The sequence below is a fragment of the Alosa sapidissima genome, chromosome 1 (assembly GCF_018492685.1).
Source record: "Alosa sapidissima isolate fAloSap1 chromosome 1, fAloSap1.pri, whole genome shotgun sequence".
Taxonomy (NCBI): Eukaryota; Metazoa; Chordata; class Actinopteri; order Clupeiformes; family Clupeidae; genus Alosa; species Alosa sapidissima.
Window position 1 is genome coordinate 31984465 of NC_055957.1, and position 19433 is coordinate 32003897.

Below are 19433 nucleotides of genomic sequence, written 5' to 3' on the forward strand. Positions count from 1 at the left end.
TCATCATTATATATCCTTTAACTTCACCAAGAGATAGTCAAGGCCCAATGGCTGACTGCCACAAAAGATGTAGGAATAATACTTCCTTTTAAAGGCAGTATAGTTGATTTTTGGTCATTTCCTACTCTATTGCCTGACACATATTGTTCTTATGTTTTTACAAGGTGTTCAATGTTTTAAGATGGCCATATGTGGTAGTACAAAAAGTAGCCTACAGCACTGATTCCTGATCGCATAAGTTATACTGGAGTCATCTCTAAATGTTGAGCTAACCTGCTTTAAACAACCAGTTCCCTCATTTCTTGTTTAACTTTGATACAGCAGCTTGTCATCACCCAATCATCATTGCAGAAGAAACACACTCATTATGAATTGCAATTAGTGTAATCTATCAATCTCTAAATAAGTAGCATGTGGCAGCCATTACCATGCATTATATCATGTGGATAGACCAGCCTACACACTTGTTACATCACTGCAATGATCTATTTTATGAGGAAAACATTGCATTCACCCAACCTAACAACCTACAGCGCTGGTGTAAGGAAAATATGACTTAACCAAAAGAAACTTGGCATTCATTATATCGCTTAACTAAAGCCAAGTCTGAACGTGTGGGCTGCACGTTGGTTGCACCAAAATTCATCTTGGACAGCACTCTCAAAGACCTTAGGGAGAGGAGTGGTTATAAACGTCACGCTCTGTTGAACCTACATTTTTGGATATAAGCGCGGTGGGCGCCCACACCTAGGCTACTTGAGAATGGTCGAAATCGGTGAGACATCGGTAACAAGCGTAAAATAGTTTTTTTGTGTCATCAGTCCATCTGAAACGCATTGACTTGGACACTCATCGACTCCATCAGTCCCTGCGTCCTGTCTTCATGCTATCATCCTTTTAACCAAGGCGACTTAGAATGTGGAATATGCACATCTGAAGCATTTATATTTGCCATAACGTAGAGGAACCGCACACATCGTCAAAAGGTAATTTCACCTTAACCGTTGTACGCCGATCTTTTTTTGTCTCACCTAGTCTTTACTCCTGGTTGATGGACTCTGCATCATCTGATGCTTCCGGCATTCTCGTGACAACCGAGTGTGTTAACGCTTTGCAATATTGTTATTGCCTGGACCATATAATGGCGTGACATAATGAAGTTAACTGTTCTAGGTAGCTATTCTGGGTAGCTGTAGAATAACACATAGGCTAATGACACTTCAACATGTGTTTAAAAGCAGCCTACCCCCCCCCCTCCCCAATAGGTGTCAAGTTATGAAATATTGCGTGCGCATGACAGATATTGCACGACAAAATCATCCTGAAGTTTGTTCCTTGTTGGAAATTGGCCTACTTTTCAACGTAGTGATGAAAAATGTGCAGCTGCTCAAATGATCATATTCAGCTTGCACAGACTTGTTTAATGAATGCCATCAAGGTGGAAAATTATTATGGCTCATCAGCAGGAAATTGTCAAATTAATAAATAAATAGTTGTATAGGCTACCACATATCTAAACTATCAAGCCTACACATTGTACCTCTGGGTCATGCACCTGTTTGTTTAAAACCTCTCTGAAATGTAAATAATTTACTCTTAATATAATTCTTTCTTTCTTTCTTTCTTTCTTTCTTTCTTTCAAGAGAGTGGGTTGAATCAAATACATTATAGCTTTAAAATGAATGTGTAGAGTAATGCTCATAAGTTTCATGTCAACTTTCATTTGCTTAACTGCAGGTACACTTTGTCCTGTCAGACACTGATCTAACCCTGCTACCCTTACTGATGTGTTTCCCTGCTCCCTCACATGTTAACCGAAGCCTTTGAACCTTTAAGGAGGGTGCCTCAGTCGTGGAGTCTGTCAGCCATGAGACTCGGTGTGCAGGATCTGCTGAGAGGTGTAGCGTTGCTGCTGATTGTCCAAACAGTGGTTTCCATGGTGATCCCAAATGCCACACAATTGGAAGACATGCTAGAAAAGTACCTGGACTTGAATGAGAGTTCATGGAAGCCCAACGCAAGGGGAAAGAGAGCCATTTCACAGAGTGATATGCAGCTCATCCTTGACCTTCACAACAAGCTGAGGGGCCAGGTTTACCCTCCTGCATCGAATATGGAGTATATGGTAAGTATACACTCATATCACTGCAGTTGTTCAACACACACACATTTGTTTGCTTTATACAAGACAGGGTAATTATTTTTGTCCTTGGGTTAAATAAAATCCAGTGTCACAGGATTGAACTATTTTAAGGTTTTCTTGTGCAAACTGACAGCAGTCACTCCAGTGCTTGAGATATCGTCATGAAAAGGTTTATGCTATGATTTGTAGAGTGTATACTGCACAAATGGATTTGTAAACACCCAACTACAGACAGGTCTGTGGTCTAGTGCAAACAACTTAGTTCATCAGCCAAACCAGAAGGACCTCCCTCAGTCTCCCCCACTGGCCACAAACCCAGGCTCACTTTGTGCATGGCAGGCAGCCAGTACTCCCTTCTTGTGGTATGTGAACAGCCTTTAGTTTAGCCAAATAAATGACTTAACTTATCAGAGATCTTCAAGGCCAATTTCACCTTACAGCCCCACTGCTGCTGCCAGCATTGGAATCTACCATTAAAGGTTGTTCAAAATTAAAAGTTGAGCGTCAGCATTTGCACAATGCAAAAGTAGAGTCTCACAAGCTGTTTCTCTCTGGGCCTGTCCTAAGTGCAAAAAGGTGCTGACCGTGTAGCCCAAGTCAGTGCATTTCCATTTATAATATCTTCTTGCTAGTGCAATCATTGTTGTGAGTGTACAGCAAACTAAGGCAACCATTAGTCCGCCACAGGACCATGCTGTGACTTTACAGGGTTTACAAGAGTTAACAGCAGTTTCAGAAAGCAAACAGATGAAATGTGTGAATGTCATTGCCTGCTCCTCGTGCTCTGTGCAGAGCCTCCCCGTTCGGGCCATAGGATACTGTAAAAATCATTTATGTGTAATATTTCAGACTTCAAACAACCACATCCTCAATGGAGGCGAAACAGTGGCTGCCTTTGTGTGCACGAGCTTGCTAAGGGACAGTGACCACCTCCATTCACAGTCACTCTCTCCTCTGCCTAAGTTCTGGGGGTAATTACTAGGGGCAGGAAGCCGGGAGGTCACAGAGGATTCATATCTCCCCTGGAATGTGCCCAGATGGTTGGCATAACCGCAAATGAGGTGTTAAAGCAAATAAACAACTACCAGGTGGAATTCTGAGGCCAGTTTTGTCCTCCCCGTGTAGCCGGGTGAGAGTGTGAGAGCGCCTGCTGTGTTCTGTGAGCTGAGCCTGTGGCGCTCCCCTGAAAGATTGACTGTTAGCTGCCACGGAGTAGACAGAAGTAGGCCACCTTTATTCTGAGTCATGTATTAATGTCAGCAAATCAAAAACCAGCAGAGTTGGAGTTTAGAGAGTTCTTTTTTTCCCAGGCTCTACTCACAGGTGCCACTCAAAAGTCCAATCCCAAATCCGTTCCCACAGTTCTTACATTTGTATTCTTCGCCATTCCCACTCCTCCTTATTTCATGTGAATTCGTGTGTGTCATGAGGTAAAAATGAACGTTGTGTATGTAAGTGGGTGAATGTGAGTCAGGTTATTTAAGAGTGGAAGTATCATTTTGCGCCCTTGAGTCAGCACTGAGGCTCTGACAGACAGCAGGAAGCAGTGGGCTGCCTGCACTAACATGTGGAAGGAGTTCTCTGTGGCCAGCCACCTTTACATTTGGGTTTTCCAATGACGCCTGATCCCTGTCTGAAACACGCCAAACTCGGCAAAGCAGCGCTGCTACATACTGCTACTTTTCTTTTATCACTCGGCTATTATACAACTGTTTTGGGTAAAAGCAAAACAGCTGTATGTTGCCGTTTTTAAGGCATTCTTTGTTAGAACTAAGTCATCCGTAAATGAATAGCAGTGGTTAACCTGCAGTTTATGCAGTGCATAGCTCTTATCTGATTGCCCTGAATGACCTATAGCCATTAATTGACGCACAGAGGGTAAACGTTGTTTTTTGCATCAAAGAATTTGGGCACACTTAGCTAGAATTCCAACTGCAAGAGTATTATCTAACATTAGTTTACTAGCATTAGTAAGTCTTGACTGGAATTCACACATAATTTGGCACCGTTTTTAAGTCAATTAGACACTTTCCATGGGCTTTTGCCCTTCTACTCACACACACACACACACACACACACACACACACACACACACACACACACACACACACACACACACACAACCCTCTGGATCAGTGAGTGCACCAGTTCCAAGTCACAAGCTAAGATTGGGTCATTTTGTTGTGAAGGTTTGGGACACAGAGCTGGAGAGGAGTGCAGAGGACTGGGCGCATACGTGTCTGTGGGAACATGGACCGTCCCATCTACTGACCCAGATCGGCCAGAACCTAGGAGCCCACTGGGGAAGGTATGGGGCTCTGTGGGGGAAAGGTGGGTGGGGGGGGGTGAGGAATGGAGAGAGAGGTGGAGAGAGAGAAAGAGAAAGAGAGAAATGAGATGGGGGCAGAGAGAGAGAAAGATGAGGGATGGAGAAAGAAAGAAAGAAAGACAAAAGAAAGAGGGGTGGGGGTAGAGAGAGCGAGGGAGGGAAGGAAAGAGAGAGACAGGGAGAAAGACAGAGAGATAAATGGGGAGAGAGAGAGCTTCATGATGTTTACACAAGGACAGAGACAGGGACATAGTGTACTGGGCCTGACAGGTTAAATGGACCCTCATACAGACTTGATTTGTAGAAATATCTAAATGCTGACACAGTACTTGAATGAGTACTTGAACTCTTCCATGACGAGCCATGCTGTGTGGATCAAACGTTTCTGTTCTATTGCACTAATGCCTCCACAGGGATAGACCTCCAACGTTCCATGTCCAGGCGTGGTATGACGAGGTCCGAGACTTCAGTTACCCCTATGCCCAGGACTGCAACCCACACTGCCCATACCGCTGTTCAGGGCCTGTCTGCACCCATTACACTCAGGTAAGCGCTGAGCACAGGTGATGTCCACACGCAGTGCAAATGGACGCTTTAATGGGGCGATCCGTGGAACCACATTATATTTGGCTGGAGTGGGAGGACTGAGCCCAGGCTGTTTGTTTGCCTTTGGAAACCAAATATATGTGTGTTGACATCATCTGCCCCGAGTGCTCCATAGACTCCTCTACAAAGACTCTTTCACATTTTATTTATTTCGCAGCTGGTCTGGGCAACGAGCAGTCGAATCGGCTGCGCCATCAACGTGTGCTACAACATGAATGTATGGGGCATGATCTGGACCAAAGCCGTCTATCTGGTGTGCAACTACTCGCCACCGTAAGTCAACGTTCCTTCCTGCAACTCGGTCGGTCCATCTGGACATTACTAATATACATGCTTGTAATTGAATTGAATGTAATTGAATTATGTAAGTGAATCTTGACTGCAGTTGATGCTACTCCAGGTGCCTTTATTTTCTTTGGCCTTCTCAGGGGTAACTGGTGGGGACACGCACCATACAAATATGGCAGCCCCTGCTCTGCCTGTCCATCCAGCTATGGAGGAGGCTGCAGAAACAACCTCTGTTACAAAGGTACCATGAAGATGTCTTTGGAGACATCAGTTCCGCTCACCTCACGTGTGTACCCGTGTGCTGATACCTGCCAACAAAATGGTGTTTTTTTCTGCCTAGTGACAATAAAGAAGTACCTGGCTTACTTACAAAAGTCGAAAGTTTTCCTCTGGCCACTGGTCAAAAAGCTGCTTTTTGTGTTGTTCCAGACGATGGCACGGACAGGCATTATGTGCCTGAGCCAGAAGAGACCAACTACATCGAGCCGGAAGCGCCGTTGGCTCAAGAGCCCCGCCCAAGAGCACAGTCCCCAAGCCCATCGCCCAATGAGAATGTGGAGAGGAATGAGGTCACCAGCACAGAACAGATGTGTAAGAAGGCTCTGCATGTTTCAATCACTGTAATCTGAAGATGAAGATGATCCACTGCAACACACACGTGTGCGTTTTACGTGTATGTGTGTGTGTGTGTGTGTGTGTGTGTGTGTGTGTGTGTGTGTGTGTGTGTGTGTGTGATTGTGCTCTTTGGGGCAGCCGTGGCCTACTGGTTAGCGCTTCGGACTTGTAACGGAGGGTTGGCGGTTTGAAGCAAGGTACCTAACTCCTCACTGCTCCCGGAGCGCCGCTGTTGTTGCAGGCAGCTCACTGCGCCGGGATTAGTGTGTGCTTCACCTCACTGTGTGCTGAGTGTGTTTCACTAGTTCACGGATTGGGATAAATGCAGAGACCAAATTTCCCTCACGGGATCAAAAGTACTTTGGTTGTTCCTGGTTCATGTTCAAGAGATTTAGGGTGAAGTGTATTTGACATGGCTGTCTTGTGTTTCTCTAAGCCCCACATGTGGGTTCAGCCATGGCTAGACTTAGCAGAAGAAAAGGGTTTCTTTCTCTCTAAGAGGCCCTGCTTGAAATCAAGGTCAGGCCTAACTGATGGCCTCCCCAATTATAGATTGCACTCTTCAAAATGTTCACCGTTTAAGTTTCATACTTACATGGATACTTACTCCGAACTACTTCTAAGTTGTGTTATGACAAGAGAGATTCCGTTAGACCACTAAGATGCCTGGCTGTGTCAATGCCTTCCCCACCCTAATCAAAAGAATGTTTACAACTCTTCATCCATTATACAGCGCAGCAAGTCGAATGTGACACAAAGCTGAGGGATCAGTGCAAAGGAACAACTTGTAATAGGTGAGGGCTATTTCACATTTGTCTGTTTTACTGTAACATTAGTGGGTTTTTTTGTACACAGAAGTGTGTATTTGTTCACTGTATTGCAGTGTTATTTTTGCACAAGCGTGTGTATTCATACATTTAACATGTTCTGCTTGATGCCCCAGGTATGAGTGTCCACCTGGTTGTCTTTACACCTGTGGGAAGGTCATTGGGACAGGATATTATGACATGGTGAGGACAACCAAGACGTGTACAGTTACTGATTGCTCACAGAGGCAATGAATTAGAGTTGGACAATTCGCCAAAATTTTATTGAATCCGACATTTAGAATGTCTTCTTGACTTGTCTTGATTTTGTCAATTTATCAGTTCACCCTTTCCTCAGTGCATGACTTCATGAGCTGTCTCCTTCAAAAATTACAGTTTCAACTAACGTCAGTCTGAGTTCACTCAGGCAAGCTGGTGGTGTATATGACATGTGAGCAAACTCTGACTCAGCAAGTCTCAACCCCTGCAGTTTAGACCTAAACAAATGCTGTGTCAGCTGTTTTGTTTTATAACAGTACCTTGTCAGAGAACCAAAGGGATAAATAGTTCAATCATTCACTAATCGTAAAAGGTTTGAAATAATAGTGATGTTGATTTGAGGTCATCCGTGTATCACCCTTTACACTGTTACATTGTACCAGCTGTGTTATTCATGTCTTCCCATTTGTCAGCAATCCAGTGTGTGTGGAGCTGCCCTGCATGCAGGGATCATAGATAATGATGGAGGCTGGCTGGATATCACCAGGCAGGGCAGGAAGGAGCGCTTCTCAAAGTCCAATAAAAACGGAATTCAGACCCATGGGTGAGGCCTCGTGCCATCTTTCACACACACACACACACACACACACACACACACACACACACACCTCTGTGTTGCTTTTATTGCCATTGCCCCACATGACATCTTAAATTTCACACCTTCAGGAAAAATCAGAGTGCCAATGCCTTCACCGTATCAAAAGTGCCAGGTGCGTGCTATTTATTATCTGCCTGGGAATTCTGGTGTGTTGAGCAGAGCCAGACTTCTGTGATCTAAGCATCTCTCTCTCTCTCTCTCTCTCTCTCTCTCTCTCTCTCTCTCTCTCTCTCTCTCTCTCTCTCCTTCTAGTGAAAGCAGTTTCATGTGAGACCACAGTGGCACAGTTTTGCCCATTCAAAAAGCCTGTTAGGCATTGCCCAAGGTAAATATTCATTTTCCCCAGGAAGACAGTCAAAAGTAACCTGACCCTAGCCAGATGAATTTCGCTCCGCCTAGCTCCACTCATCCATCTGGAACTGATCCATTGAAGTGTTGCTTCAGAAGGCTGGGCCTAATCAAAAAATGCTTGCATATGATTGAATAAGCCACTTGTCCGTCATCTATTGGCGTGCTACTTCAACCACTCACATCGAAGCCAACCCGTCACGCTGATAACAGTCTCACAGTCGCTTCTACGCTATGTCACATCTATGAAACTCCCGCCCTGCGTCCTGATTGGCTGTACCATAAAATCGGTTGCAGAAATCACTCTCAATGAAAGAGGTCCCAGATGGATGTGAGTGAAGTTAGGCGGAGCTAAGCGGAACGAAATTCATCTGGCTAGGGTCAGGTTAAGTCAAAAGGGCCATGTTTAAGATTTTTAGACTAAAACGTTCAGAGATGACCTAGAGCTTGCACCAGAATGTGAGGAAATAACCACTGATGTAATGTCAAAAATGCCTATGCTCTAAGTTGCTAAGATATCTACAAATGTTGGCATACCAACCAGCTAGCTTCAAGTCATACTGTCTCATACCACTTTGCACCTCAAGAGGCACTGTATCAAATACACAAAATTCAAATTCTATACATGGCCCCTTTAATGCTATGCAGTCTGATGCTGTTAGAAATGCCTTATATGCCAAGTAAATGGATGGACATGTCAAATCATACTCAAATTCTACGTCATACAGGTTGTACTGCCCACGCAACTGCTTGCACAGCAGCTACGCCAGGGTCGTAGGATCCCGCTATTATGCTGACGTAAGCTCTTACCCTTATGCACCCTTATCCACCCACCAAACACCAAACTTCAAACTTGATTGTGTTAATGCAAGGCATATTATAGACGCAAGACCTATAGATAGTCTCCCATACTGTTCCAGAAATCCAGCATATGCCGCGCTGCCATCCATGCTGGGGTGATCCAGAGTGAGTCAGGAGGCTACCTGGACATCATGCCCGTGGACCGGAGGAGACAGTACAGCGGTTCCTACCAGAATGGGATCACTTCCGAGAGGTAGGCTGCAAAAAGGAAGCCTGAGAGATGCTTGGGAAACGAGGGGGCTCTGTTTTGTGGGCTATTAGGGGGTATTAACTGTTCAGCGAGCTGGGTATGACAAATGGCCTTTGGGTTTTAGGCCACCCTTGACGTTTTGGCCGGCGAGGGTCATGGCATGTGCAGCACAGTGCGTAATGTGTTTCTCTTTACCCACTAATATGGGCCATTCTTCTTCATCTTCTTCTTCCCCCTCTCTCTCTCAGCCTGAGGAATCCCACAGGAGGAAAAGCTTTCAGAGTGTTTGCGGTCATTTGAAGCCCTGCTCCAAGGACGAGCAATGAAATAGAGCACTTGGTTACAACCAGCCTGTAATTACGGTGTGTTTGGTTTTTCGGCTCACACTGAGCTGTGCTTGAGGCCAACGCTGTCACGACAGGTCTTCTCAGCGGAGGAAAAAGTGCTGGCCTTGGTCCTGTCAAGCATGTGAAATATGGGGTCTTAACCTGTATCAACAAGCTATTTTGTGTAACTGTACATTTGGTGTATATACAATTTTACTCTGTAAATATATTAATGCTTTATTTGTTGTCTCTCATCTTTTTTATGGATAAGGTAAGCAACAGGAAAAATCTGGTCATCTTAAGGCAAGCACATAAAGATCCTTATTATAATGATATGGAAATAGTCCTGAGCCTGCACAAACAAATCTTCATTTGGTATTCTCAGAGCTCAAGACAGTATGCAATGGTTATATTTTTATATGTTTATTTTTTATAGGTACCTAAAGGTCAAAATGCTGCTGGTGAATATGTTGTATTTCATAGTTAAATTTTTTTCTATTTTAATTTTTGTTTGGAATTTGATACTGTAAGTACCTGGCAGGCCAGGAAATCATGAAATGTTCCAGAAAGGGGAAAAAAATGAGAAAAGCTCCACAGGTTACTAGAAATGCATGTTGAGAGTGTTTAAGCATCCCTAAAATGTGCTATTTATTATTACAAACCAAAACCAATAAATAAACTGTATCAGTGGAACATACTGGGACTGATTACTATATGTGTTCTGTATGCGGTCTTTTTGTTTTCACTTTAACCATGTTCCCATGGTGGATTTCAGACATGAGGCCCATGTAATTTATCTTTGACGACTTGCTTTTGGTTTACGTTTTTAGTTTAGTTAAGTTTCTTACTTGGACTTCAGTATGTTTTTAGTTAGAAGTTTTCTAAAGATTGCTTTAATAGAGACCTCTGGCTGGACGACTTTGAAAGGCACCAACATCCACTTCCTATAAGGGAGAAATGAAAGCTGAACTCACCTCATGTTAAAGCACTCAAGGCTGGCACCGCTGCAGCAGCAGACAAAGGAACACAGTGTGTGTGTGTGTGTGTGTGTGTGTGTGTGTGTGTGTTTGTGTGTGTGTGTTTAGATTTTCATCTTGCTTCCCTCTGTTGTATTTCCTCCACAGGCTTGGCACAGATGTGGTGGATGCATTTCTAGCAAACTCTGTCAATATCAATTGGTGTTTTATACAGTGATTTTCCAGACTACTCTGGATATTTAAAACACTCTTAACTGAATACCCATGAACCAAGCCTAAAACAGAATGGGCTGCCTGTTCAACAGTTTCAATATTTCGTTTAAATGACCAATGAAGGTTCCAAAGTTGTTTTGATTTCCCCCATACAATCAGAAAATGTTACATTTCCAACCAACACTGTACAAGATATAGCTTTAGCAACTTGGCTGACACCAGGGTTTCAAAAACTCTTTATTTGAACAGTACAGTATTAGTGGATGACCTATCGCCAAGAGAGGTCACATATCAAGAGCCTGGGTTGGGTGGGTGGGCTCTGCGGTACTCTCTAAAGGGAAGAGGCATGCATCAGAGTACTGTCAGAATTCACACGGGAGTGCCACAGTGGGATATGGAGAGGAGACATAAGGATATGAGTGTCCAGCCTCCTCTATGTGCTGCATCAGGAGATACGCTGGACATGCAGGACTGATGAACTTGGCTCAGAGGAGGCATTGTGGTAACTGCAGACAAAAATGGCGCCAGGAGAACACTACGGGTCACACATGTTAGACGCTGTGGGGGAAATGTGGAGGGTTTTTTGATGGATTTCGGATTTCGGCTTGAAACTCAGTTTGAGTGAGATCAAGCGAGGTTCACATTGACCTGGTAAATATACAGTATATGTTAACCTTCTGGCACAGTGTTTTCACTTCATGCACATGCAATGACAGCAGATCCAGGGCTGTTTTTGAGCCATCAGTTGAAGAGGAGCCTATACAAGCTCTGATAACATGTCTATTGCCTTTGAAAAGGTGCATACTGAGGGAGTGTTGTGGCACATCTGGCTACATCTCCCATACCACATTCGGTTCCATGTGCCCACGGGGATCCGGGTTTGAATCCGACGCAGGTCATTTCCCGATGCATCCCATCCCTATCACCCACTAGCTTTCAGTCACTCTTCACTGTCCTACTGGATTAGGGGCATAACAAACCCAAAAATATAAAAAGAAAAGAAAGCATGCAGGTTAAATTAATTCTTTGTCACATCAGAGTGCTTTATCAGCACCAAGCCACTGTAGAACAAGTGCATGGTATTGTGGCTTTGGCCGAGTCTACTCCCATGTGCAACAGGACAGAAGTCGAACTCTAATGGTGAGCCACGCCAATGCTCTGATTCTCCCATGATGATTCCCGTTTGCCCTCCATCTGTGGCTCTATAAATACTGTGCCCACGCAAAACCTCCAGTTTCTGATTACACGGTTGCTGAAAAATGTTGGAAATTTCTGGCCTGCCAACCACCGTCTGTGTCACCATTAGTATGTGAGCAACTGGCCGTCTTTAAATATGTTTTTACTGTTTTGGTGTATGTTCAGGAGTGGGATTGCTGGGTGGATGTACAATATATATGGCTTATGTATGGACCACCAAACACCATGTTCCCAGGCACAGAAGCCCTCACTGTATTTGTCTTTGCTACCGCCGAGATTTAATCATTATTATTCTAACATACTTACTCAGTCACAGTAAGGCCATGTTTGAGTTTTCGGTTGTTTAATGATAATGGGATATTTTAGGCATAAACATAAATATCTTTACGTGCAAGATCCCAGACCACACAAAAGCAGGTTTATGTATAGATTTGGAGGTTTGTCTAAATATGTTCTTATTTGAATATGAGAAGTCTTAGGGGAATTTGTCAGGAGAATGGGCAGCAGACATTGCAACAAAGCATTCTGAATTTGCAAGATGAAGTTACAGTGAACTACAGTTTGAGCAGTGATGCAAATTGCAGTGATGTAATTCAAATCTGAACTAGAGAGAGAGTCAGACTTTATTGGCCAAGTTTGTTCGCACATACACAAAATGTAATTCTGGTCGTTGGTGTCACTCTAACAATGTACACAATAGGCAATGATCAAAACAGATGATGCATACAGTATACAGACAATGCACATAAAGACATGAGACCCATCAAACAAGCAACATACAGACTATATGCTCTTGAATACAAACATTGTCCATGCATATGTACCCTGTACTCCTGCTCATCCTATGTATGTCTGTGTTATGTGCCCTGATATTGAAGGTTTACTTTTATTTATGTTTTTATGTTCTTATGACTATTGGTCCAATGTGTTTTTCTGTATTATTTGTCTTAGTCTTTATCTTTAGTTATCTGCTGTACAGCACTTTGGTCAGTTTATGGTGTGTTTAAATGTGCTTTATAAATTAAACTTACTTAGTTACTTACTTACATATCAAGTAGTGTAGAAGGACAGTGTAACATTATGTGTATGGTAGTCTGTAGCCTACAGTCTGAACTGTCTGACACATATTTATACTAAGTAGAGGCTCATAAAAGAGCTTTACAACGGACAATTTTCATTTCACCAACACTCTAATTCAAACCCACAGAAACAAGAAAATCCAGTTTGATAAACAATGACAAAATCATTTTCCGCCTTGAAATATTTCACATGAACATGCATTTTAATAGTGCAGCACATAATCATTAAATAGAAATATACAGGTATGAAAGAGCTATCAATCTCTAAGTGTGGTTTGTGCTGACCAGCCCACACATGGTCTCCCTCCCACCTCTCTCTCTCTATCTCTTTCTCTCCCCTCCCTCCCCCCTCTCTCTCTATCATTCCCTCTCTCTCTCTATCACTCCCTCTCTCTCTCTCTCTCACTCACTCTTTCAGTCTCTCTGTGTGTCTTTCTCATTCACCTAGCTGTGATGTTGGCAGCCTGGTCCAGTCCGTGCTGGCCCCTCCACTGGTTGTGTTTGTTGGGATCCCACACAGGGCCGACCCATGCCAGTGCGGTAAGTGTGTAATCCCCCCACCCTGGCCCAGAGCTCACACCGCTGTAGTAAACCATGCTGCTCTTTTCATGGACTCATCGTATGTCCCCAAAGAACCTGGGGGGAAATTTTCCGCAGCAACAGAAATAGTACCTGGAGAAAGCTGGCAAAGGCCCCTGGTGCCCCTATGTCGCTAACCGGACGAGAGCACACACACACACACACACACACACACACACACACACACGTAGACACAGCCACACACATGAACACACACATAAATACACAACCAATGGTACTATTTTCATCGCAATATATATAAAATTCATTAAGCAGTCTATTTCCCAGGGCTGAAAGTACACTCTGTGTTTTGAAATCACCGCAGCATTCAATTTAGATTGCTTACGTAAAACTGACCTCCACAACCAGCGCCCACCTCCTCAGCCCGTTTTATTTTGACCACACCGATGGACTGGCACTGATGAAAGTGCACACACATGTGCCATGCCAAACACCAAACACATTCAGCATTAGTGCTTATGTACACCCTTCAGCGTTTATTTGGTCCCTTGCATAAACCAGGCGTCCTAAACACAAGAAAATGCCTTGTAATCAGAAAGAAACATGCATGTGATGCATGTCTTTGAGGTGTACTGTATATATACTGTATATCAGCATTCTAAAGTTTTGCATTTTGCAATTATAGATAATCTTTTGCATTCATATAATACCATACATCCTCTGTACAACTGACAGTAATCTGTAAGCAAAGTACTTTTATGGTGTATATGGTGTATATGTGTATATGAAGGTCAAGGTTGACAAATATTGCTGCAGAAATTAAACTTTAGAAAAGATGGAAATATTACATTCTCTCTCTGTCCTCTTGAAGTGTAGACTGTGGCAACTCAGCAACACTGAATGTTTGTTCAGATCACATTCACAAAAGTAGCTTTTTTGCTGACCTGCAAATACTGCCAAATATATATTTGTGCTGTCTACATATGTGTGGTATATGTATGCGTGCGCATGCATGCACATGTGTGAATGTCCAATCAAGCAATCACTCCTTTAATCTAAACCCACTTGTTTTAAAAGCAAGAGAGCTGTTGTGGATGCAAACACCAGTCTGCATATATTGCCTCTCAGTAACTTTGAGAGCATCGACCGCAATGCAAATTGGCACAGAAATACTACTGTAGTGACATAAGATTTCATCCAAGCCTCCCGTGTTTATTTAGGAACTGGGGTTTCTTGCGTCGAGTGTAAACAACAGCAGGAGCTACTTATAGAACTGGGCCACTCAAAGTAATAATGTAGCCATCAGGGGGGCTGGGCCTCGGAGCCTACGTCATCTCTGACCTTTCTCTGTTTGGACAAGGTATTTGATTTCCCCTATTTTTTACAGCATTCACACATAAGCCATTGTGGGATGCGCGTGGGTATGAAATGGTGGCTTAGTCCTGATCCAGTGATGGTAGATTGGGCCGGTGGGTTCGCAGCCAAGCCGTGAAAGAATGGCACAGGACCAGCAGAGCCTCCACAGTCACACACACTCCTCAGCTGGGATATATTAAGGGCTGTCAGATTAAATCAAATGGGCATTAACATTCATTTGATAAAGCATTTTCAGGTGTATGCATTTCCCCTCTGGAACCTGTCACCGGGTTAGGAGTTATGAAAGAGCATGCGGAGTGACAGCTGTGTGAATACAGGGCAAACTGTTTCAAATTACTAGTTGCTCTTTTTCTATTTCAACACCTAAAAATGTGTGAAACATTCTTACGAATGTGTTTTTCCATTAATGACTTTTACTTGGTTTGCTTTTTTGCCGATGAGTGCTGTAAAAGAGCAACTTACAGGTATGAAGTAACTCTTTGGATGTGTTCAATCCCTAAGCTAGTTCCCATTTCTCATTACAATTTGAGTCTTGGCATCTGTAAGATCAACTTGGAGCTCGTCAACTACAAATTGAAATGACACCTCTGCAACTATAAACAGTGAAAATATAGACACACACACACACAAACACACACACACACACACTGGCTTTCCAATACCAAACTGAAGTATCTTTGCTGGACACTCAGAACTGATAGGCTACTGTACAGTCCAACATAGCACTGCCCCCCGCAGGCCCACAATGGCAGTTCTGGTCAGCACGGTCACTCAAGGCCTCCCCACGGCAGATGACCTTTTGAAGAAATGTGATGATGGAGCAGCCCAACCCAATGTATCGCACCGATAACAGATAAACAGACAGAAATGTGCTTGCATTGCTGACCCGGATTCATCACAGGCAATTAACAGTGGATATATACTGTATGGCATCAATAAAATATTTTGTTATTCCTGTATTGTCCTTGTTATGCCCTGACAGCACAGTCACTGCATGGTTTCAAGCTGTACGTACAACGGTTTTGTAAGGATAGACCAATCTTCAAGCATAAAAAGTATTTTGCACTTTGCAGAAATAATTGACGTTGGAATATCTCCAGGCGTTTTTTTTTTTTTTTTTCGGTCGCCTTCTTGTTTAATCACATTCACGCCTGCTTCCACAATGGAATGTGATGCAAGAGGTTAATTTTTTTCTGCTTCTATTACATGCTTCGGTAAACATTATTTTCTTTCTTGCTGCTTTTTTCGATTCCTGTTTTTCAGCATTTTAAATTCAGTCTCATCAAGTCTGGGATAACAAGGGACCCCTTCATAAGGGGACACAAGGGGACCAGTCAAAGCAGGGGTACGTGGAAGAAGCCCAAATTTTGTCTCGCTTCAGGGAAGTTTGGCACAATTTATAATGCTTTCTTCCTGATTATCAAAGAAACAGCCAATGCAGCAGAACCGCGCGCACGCGCGCGTGTGTGTGTGTGTAGACCACAGGGAACCGCTGGAGTTCAGCTAAGCAGAAAGAAAATAAACCCAAAATTCATCACACTGGACTTGTTTGGCCCTGTGCTCTCTCTGTGGCGCTTTCCCATCTTCTCCTTGAAGAAGTTTGTCGGCTATTTCAGTTTTTTTCCAAAACCTGAGGCAATTTGTCATGTGTGATCAAGATAAGTAAACAGATCCAGTTCATATTGTGTTCCTGGGCTGTCTGTGTACACTGCTTATCTCTTTGTTGATCTTGATTCTTTTCCCTAAAACTAACTTTTAACAGTTTTTAGCACTCAGGCTTCACTCAATACACCCCCATACATGCATATGGTTCACTGCTGTTTTAGTTTTATTGGAATGTTCACACTATTTATCATTATTTAGCTCTCATTTTTCTGCATCTTACACATACAGTACAAAGGTATTTTACAAGGTTACTTTGAATTCCTTGAATGGAATTACAGTCCATTAAATGTGGTTAATGTAATCACATGTGCCCTTGCAGTGACTGCAGGAGGAAATGTGAGACCCTGAGGCCTGCTGCTCTTTGCCAGCGTGCCCCATGAACCTGGGGAAAACCTCGGGAGAGAGGCCCACGTTATGTGATCGACATGTTTTCCTCCAACTCAGAGGCTGAACGGACGCCAACACTAGCAAAACCCAACCTGAACACACTTCCTGTACACATCAAAGTCTATGTTAATCAACTTCTCAGTATGTACTCCACAATAGCATGCATGTTGCCTTGGCCTAAAAAACAAAAGAAAAATTGAGTTCCTTTGTTGTTTCAATTCTAACGGAATCTTGAAACCCTCAAGGCTTGGGTGGGAACAGTAGAAAGATTAACATTTCCTGAAAATTATTTTCAAGAACTTGGAAAATATATATAATTATATTCACTAAACTGTACAGTAGATAAGCTGTAAATGGCTCACAAAATAGGAACAATTTTAAAAGTTGGGTGGTGGCATGATCTAGAGCAAAACTTATTGCATGCTTCTCACATGGCTTAGCTCACACGCAGAGATGCAATCAGACCTCTGGATGGCAGCATCTACTTTCCCCGGATGCTCCGCTCTACCAGTGGGAGACCGGCCTGACCAGCGTGCCGCCCCAGTCACCAGGAAGCGGATGCATGAGTGGGGGCAAAAAAAGCAAACAAACTGTGACTGGTAGAGGAAGCTGTGAGGCTGACTTTCAACAAAGCCCCCCTCCAAAGCATTTCAAAGCGTCCCAATTAACACTGACCACAGTGGGGGGACTTCAGCATGGAGAAAGAGAAGGGGAGGGAGGCAGCGCAGAGCAGACAGCTGAGAAGGGCTTGGGAGAGGGATGTGGGAGTTGTAAGAAGAGATCCTCATCCCACCATGATATGGAGAGTGGAGATAGGAAAAGGGAAGCACCTTTTAGGTGCTAAAGAAACCAAGATATCAGGAAAAAGGAGAACCTGCAGAGTTATTGGGCGGGGGATGTGATTTTCCTATTGGCTGGTGTTAAGTTCATGACCTGTCAACCTAGGTTGTAAAAGGTGAAGCCTACCTTGTAGAAGGTTTGAATGCTTAGCCCTGAAGACGACCAGTTTGGTGGAAACATGTTGGCTTTGTAATCTGTATGTAGCCATTACAATGAAGGCTTTTTAAACGCATCCTTCCTCATCCTCACCCAGTTTGGTGTGTCTGGATTGCTCTTCTTCATGGAAGTATTGGGTGGGGGATTTGGCAATGTGTCCTCGGTGCAAAGGCATGGAAGGGTGGTTCATACGCCCATGACAGATGACTTCTATTTCAGCTGCATCTACAGTAGACTGCTAATGCATGGAAATGTATTCTACCACAGCCTCAACAAAATAAACACCAAAATGCATAGAAAGTGAACACATCTTTCATATTACAATGCTTCAGCTGGCCTTGGGGATCTTGTGTGGAGTGTGGAGATACAAAATTGTATCGTCGTCACGGTTCCTGTGGATGGCACCGCTAAAGCCTGCATCCTTGTGTGTGGGTCCCATGAGATGCTGTAATACAGACACAAACTCTTCTGCTTTAGATCTTCTCTTCAGGCATCACAACTCTGGCAGACTAAAATATAAAAAAAGATTGATGTTGCAGATCTAAATGCTGAACAATATGAAAGGCTGCAGTGTGTTTAACTGAAAACATGGGTAGAGCACTGGCTTAGATCTTTGGTGTCCTCTGATAGAGGCAGTGTTGGGAAGTAATGTATTACTCAGTAATAGATAGTAATATAACATGACATCTATCAGTAAGTTGGGGGTCACAGGGCTTTGAAAAGTGCAATGATAATATTATGTTCTAAAGTGTGCGGATGTGAGGGTTATACTGTATACTGGATGCATATATTATATCATTAATGATCTAAAAAGAAGAGGGTGTGAAAGTAAGGTAGTAACATAATTTGCAATGTAACTAATAACTTTTGATACCAAGAAATAAGTAAAGAAATAAGATTACTTTTAAAAGGAGTAATAAGTAATCAGCAATGTATTATTTCTCCTGAGAAACACTGGACAGTAAATTGGTTAATTTCTCCACTTCCCAATCAATGTAAGGCCAATGATCAGATGCTCCTCTACAAAAATGTTTTTCTTTTCTTTTTCTTTTTCGAAAGGCATTGATGTGGCATTCATTTGGTGAGCATGATTCTCAAAATCTGTTAAATCTCACCTAGGACTCCAACACTGTCAGGGTCAGGCTGAGACATTGTTGGACATTTTCCTCATTGATTTCCAGAAGGAAAATCTCTAGAAAATCTTCCTAAAATGTCTAAATGTATAAATATGTATCTAGGACACCAGACAAGAGCTCCAATGTTCCCCTGATTGACCATACTTGGTAGCTGCCACTCATGTCATGGGCAGGAACCATCTGTCTGGTCCAAAAACAGCTTGTCGTGTGAGTCAGCCCGATGGGCTCTGGGCCTGGGGCTCGGCTCTCCCCAAGTCACCCTCTTATGTCCATCAAGCCCTCGCCTCCTGTGCACACCTGTTAAATGTGTGGTGTCGTGGACGACCTGTCATAACTGAGATACGACCTCTGGACGCCGTTAGTCGCTCGTGATGGCCATTGTCCATCTGGCCTGACCGTTTGATGAGGTTGAGAGAGAACATGGATCAGGTGAGCTGTGAGCCCCACACGGAAGGAGATGTGATGATGTGCCTGTTC

General features: G+C 43.4%; 1 protein-coding gene across 2 annotated transcripts; it reads left to right on the forward strand.

The window, feature by feature from the left end:
- The first annotated feature begins 715 nt into the window (after positions 1–715).
- crispld1b (cysteine-rich secretory protein LCCL domain containing 1b) lies at positions 716–9832 on the forward strand. Of its 2 annotated transcripts, none has more exons than XM_042095447.1 (15): positions 716–986; positions 1821–2125; positions 4333–4451; positions 4886–5018; positions 5236–5351; positions 5507–5607; positions 5796–5957; positions 6715–6775; positions 6925–6991; positions 7480–7610; positions 7733–7776; positions 7917–7989; positions 8741–8810; positions 8933–9066; positions 9312–9832. In XM_042095447.1, exons 2-15 carry the CDS (start codon positions 1868–1870, stop codon positions 9361–9363), a joined length of 1521 nt encoding a protein of 506 aa, XP_041951381.1. In that variant the 5' UTR covers positions 716–986; positions 1821–1867; the 3' UTR covers positions 9364–9832. The 2 variants fall into 2 exon arrangements, with proteins under 2 accessions (XP_041951381.1, XP_041951373.1); XM_042095439.1 differs by having other exon boundaries at positions 717–986; positions 1837–2125.
- The last annotated feature ends 9601 nt before the right edge of the window (positions 9833–19433 follow it).

Coding starts and splice junctions, on each gene's coding strand:
- crispld1b (XM_042095447.1), top strand. CDS start 1,868: ATGAGACTCGGTGTGCAGGATCTGCTGAGAGGTGTAGCGTTGCTGCTG. Junction 5,019..5,235: donor TCTGCACCCATTACACTCAG/GTAAGCGCTGAG, acceptor TTTATTTCGCAG/CTGGTCTGGGCAACGAGCAG. Junction 5,608..5,795: donor AAACAACCTCTGTTACAAAG/GTACCATGAAGA, acceptor GTGTTGTTCCAG/ACGATGGCACGGACAGGCAT.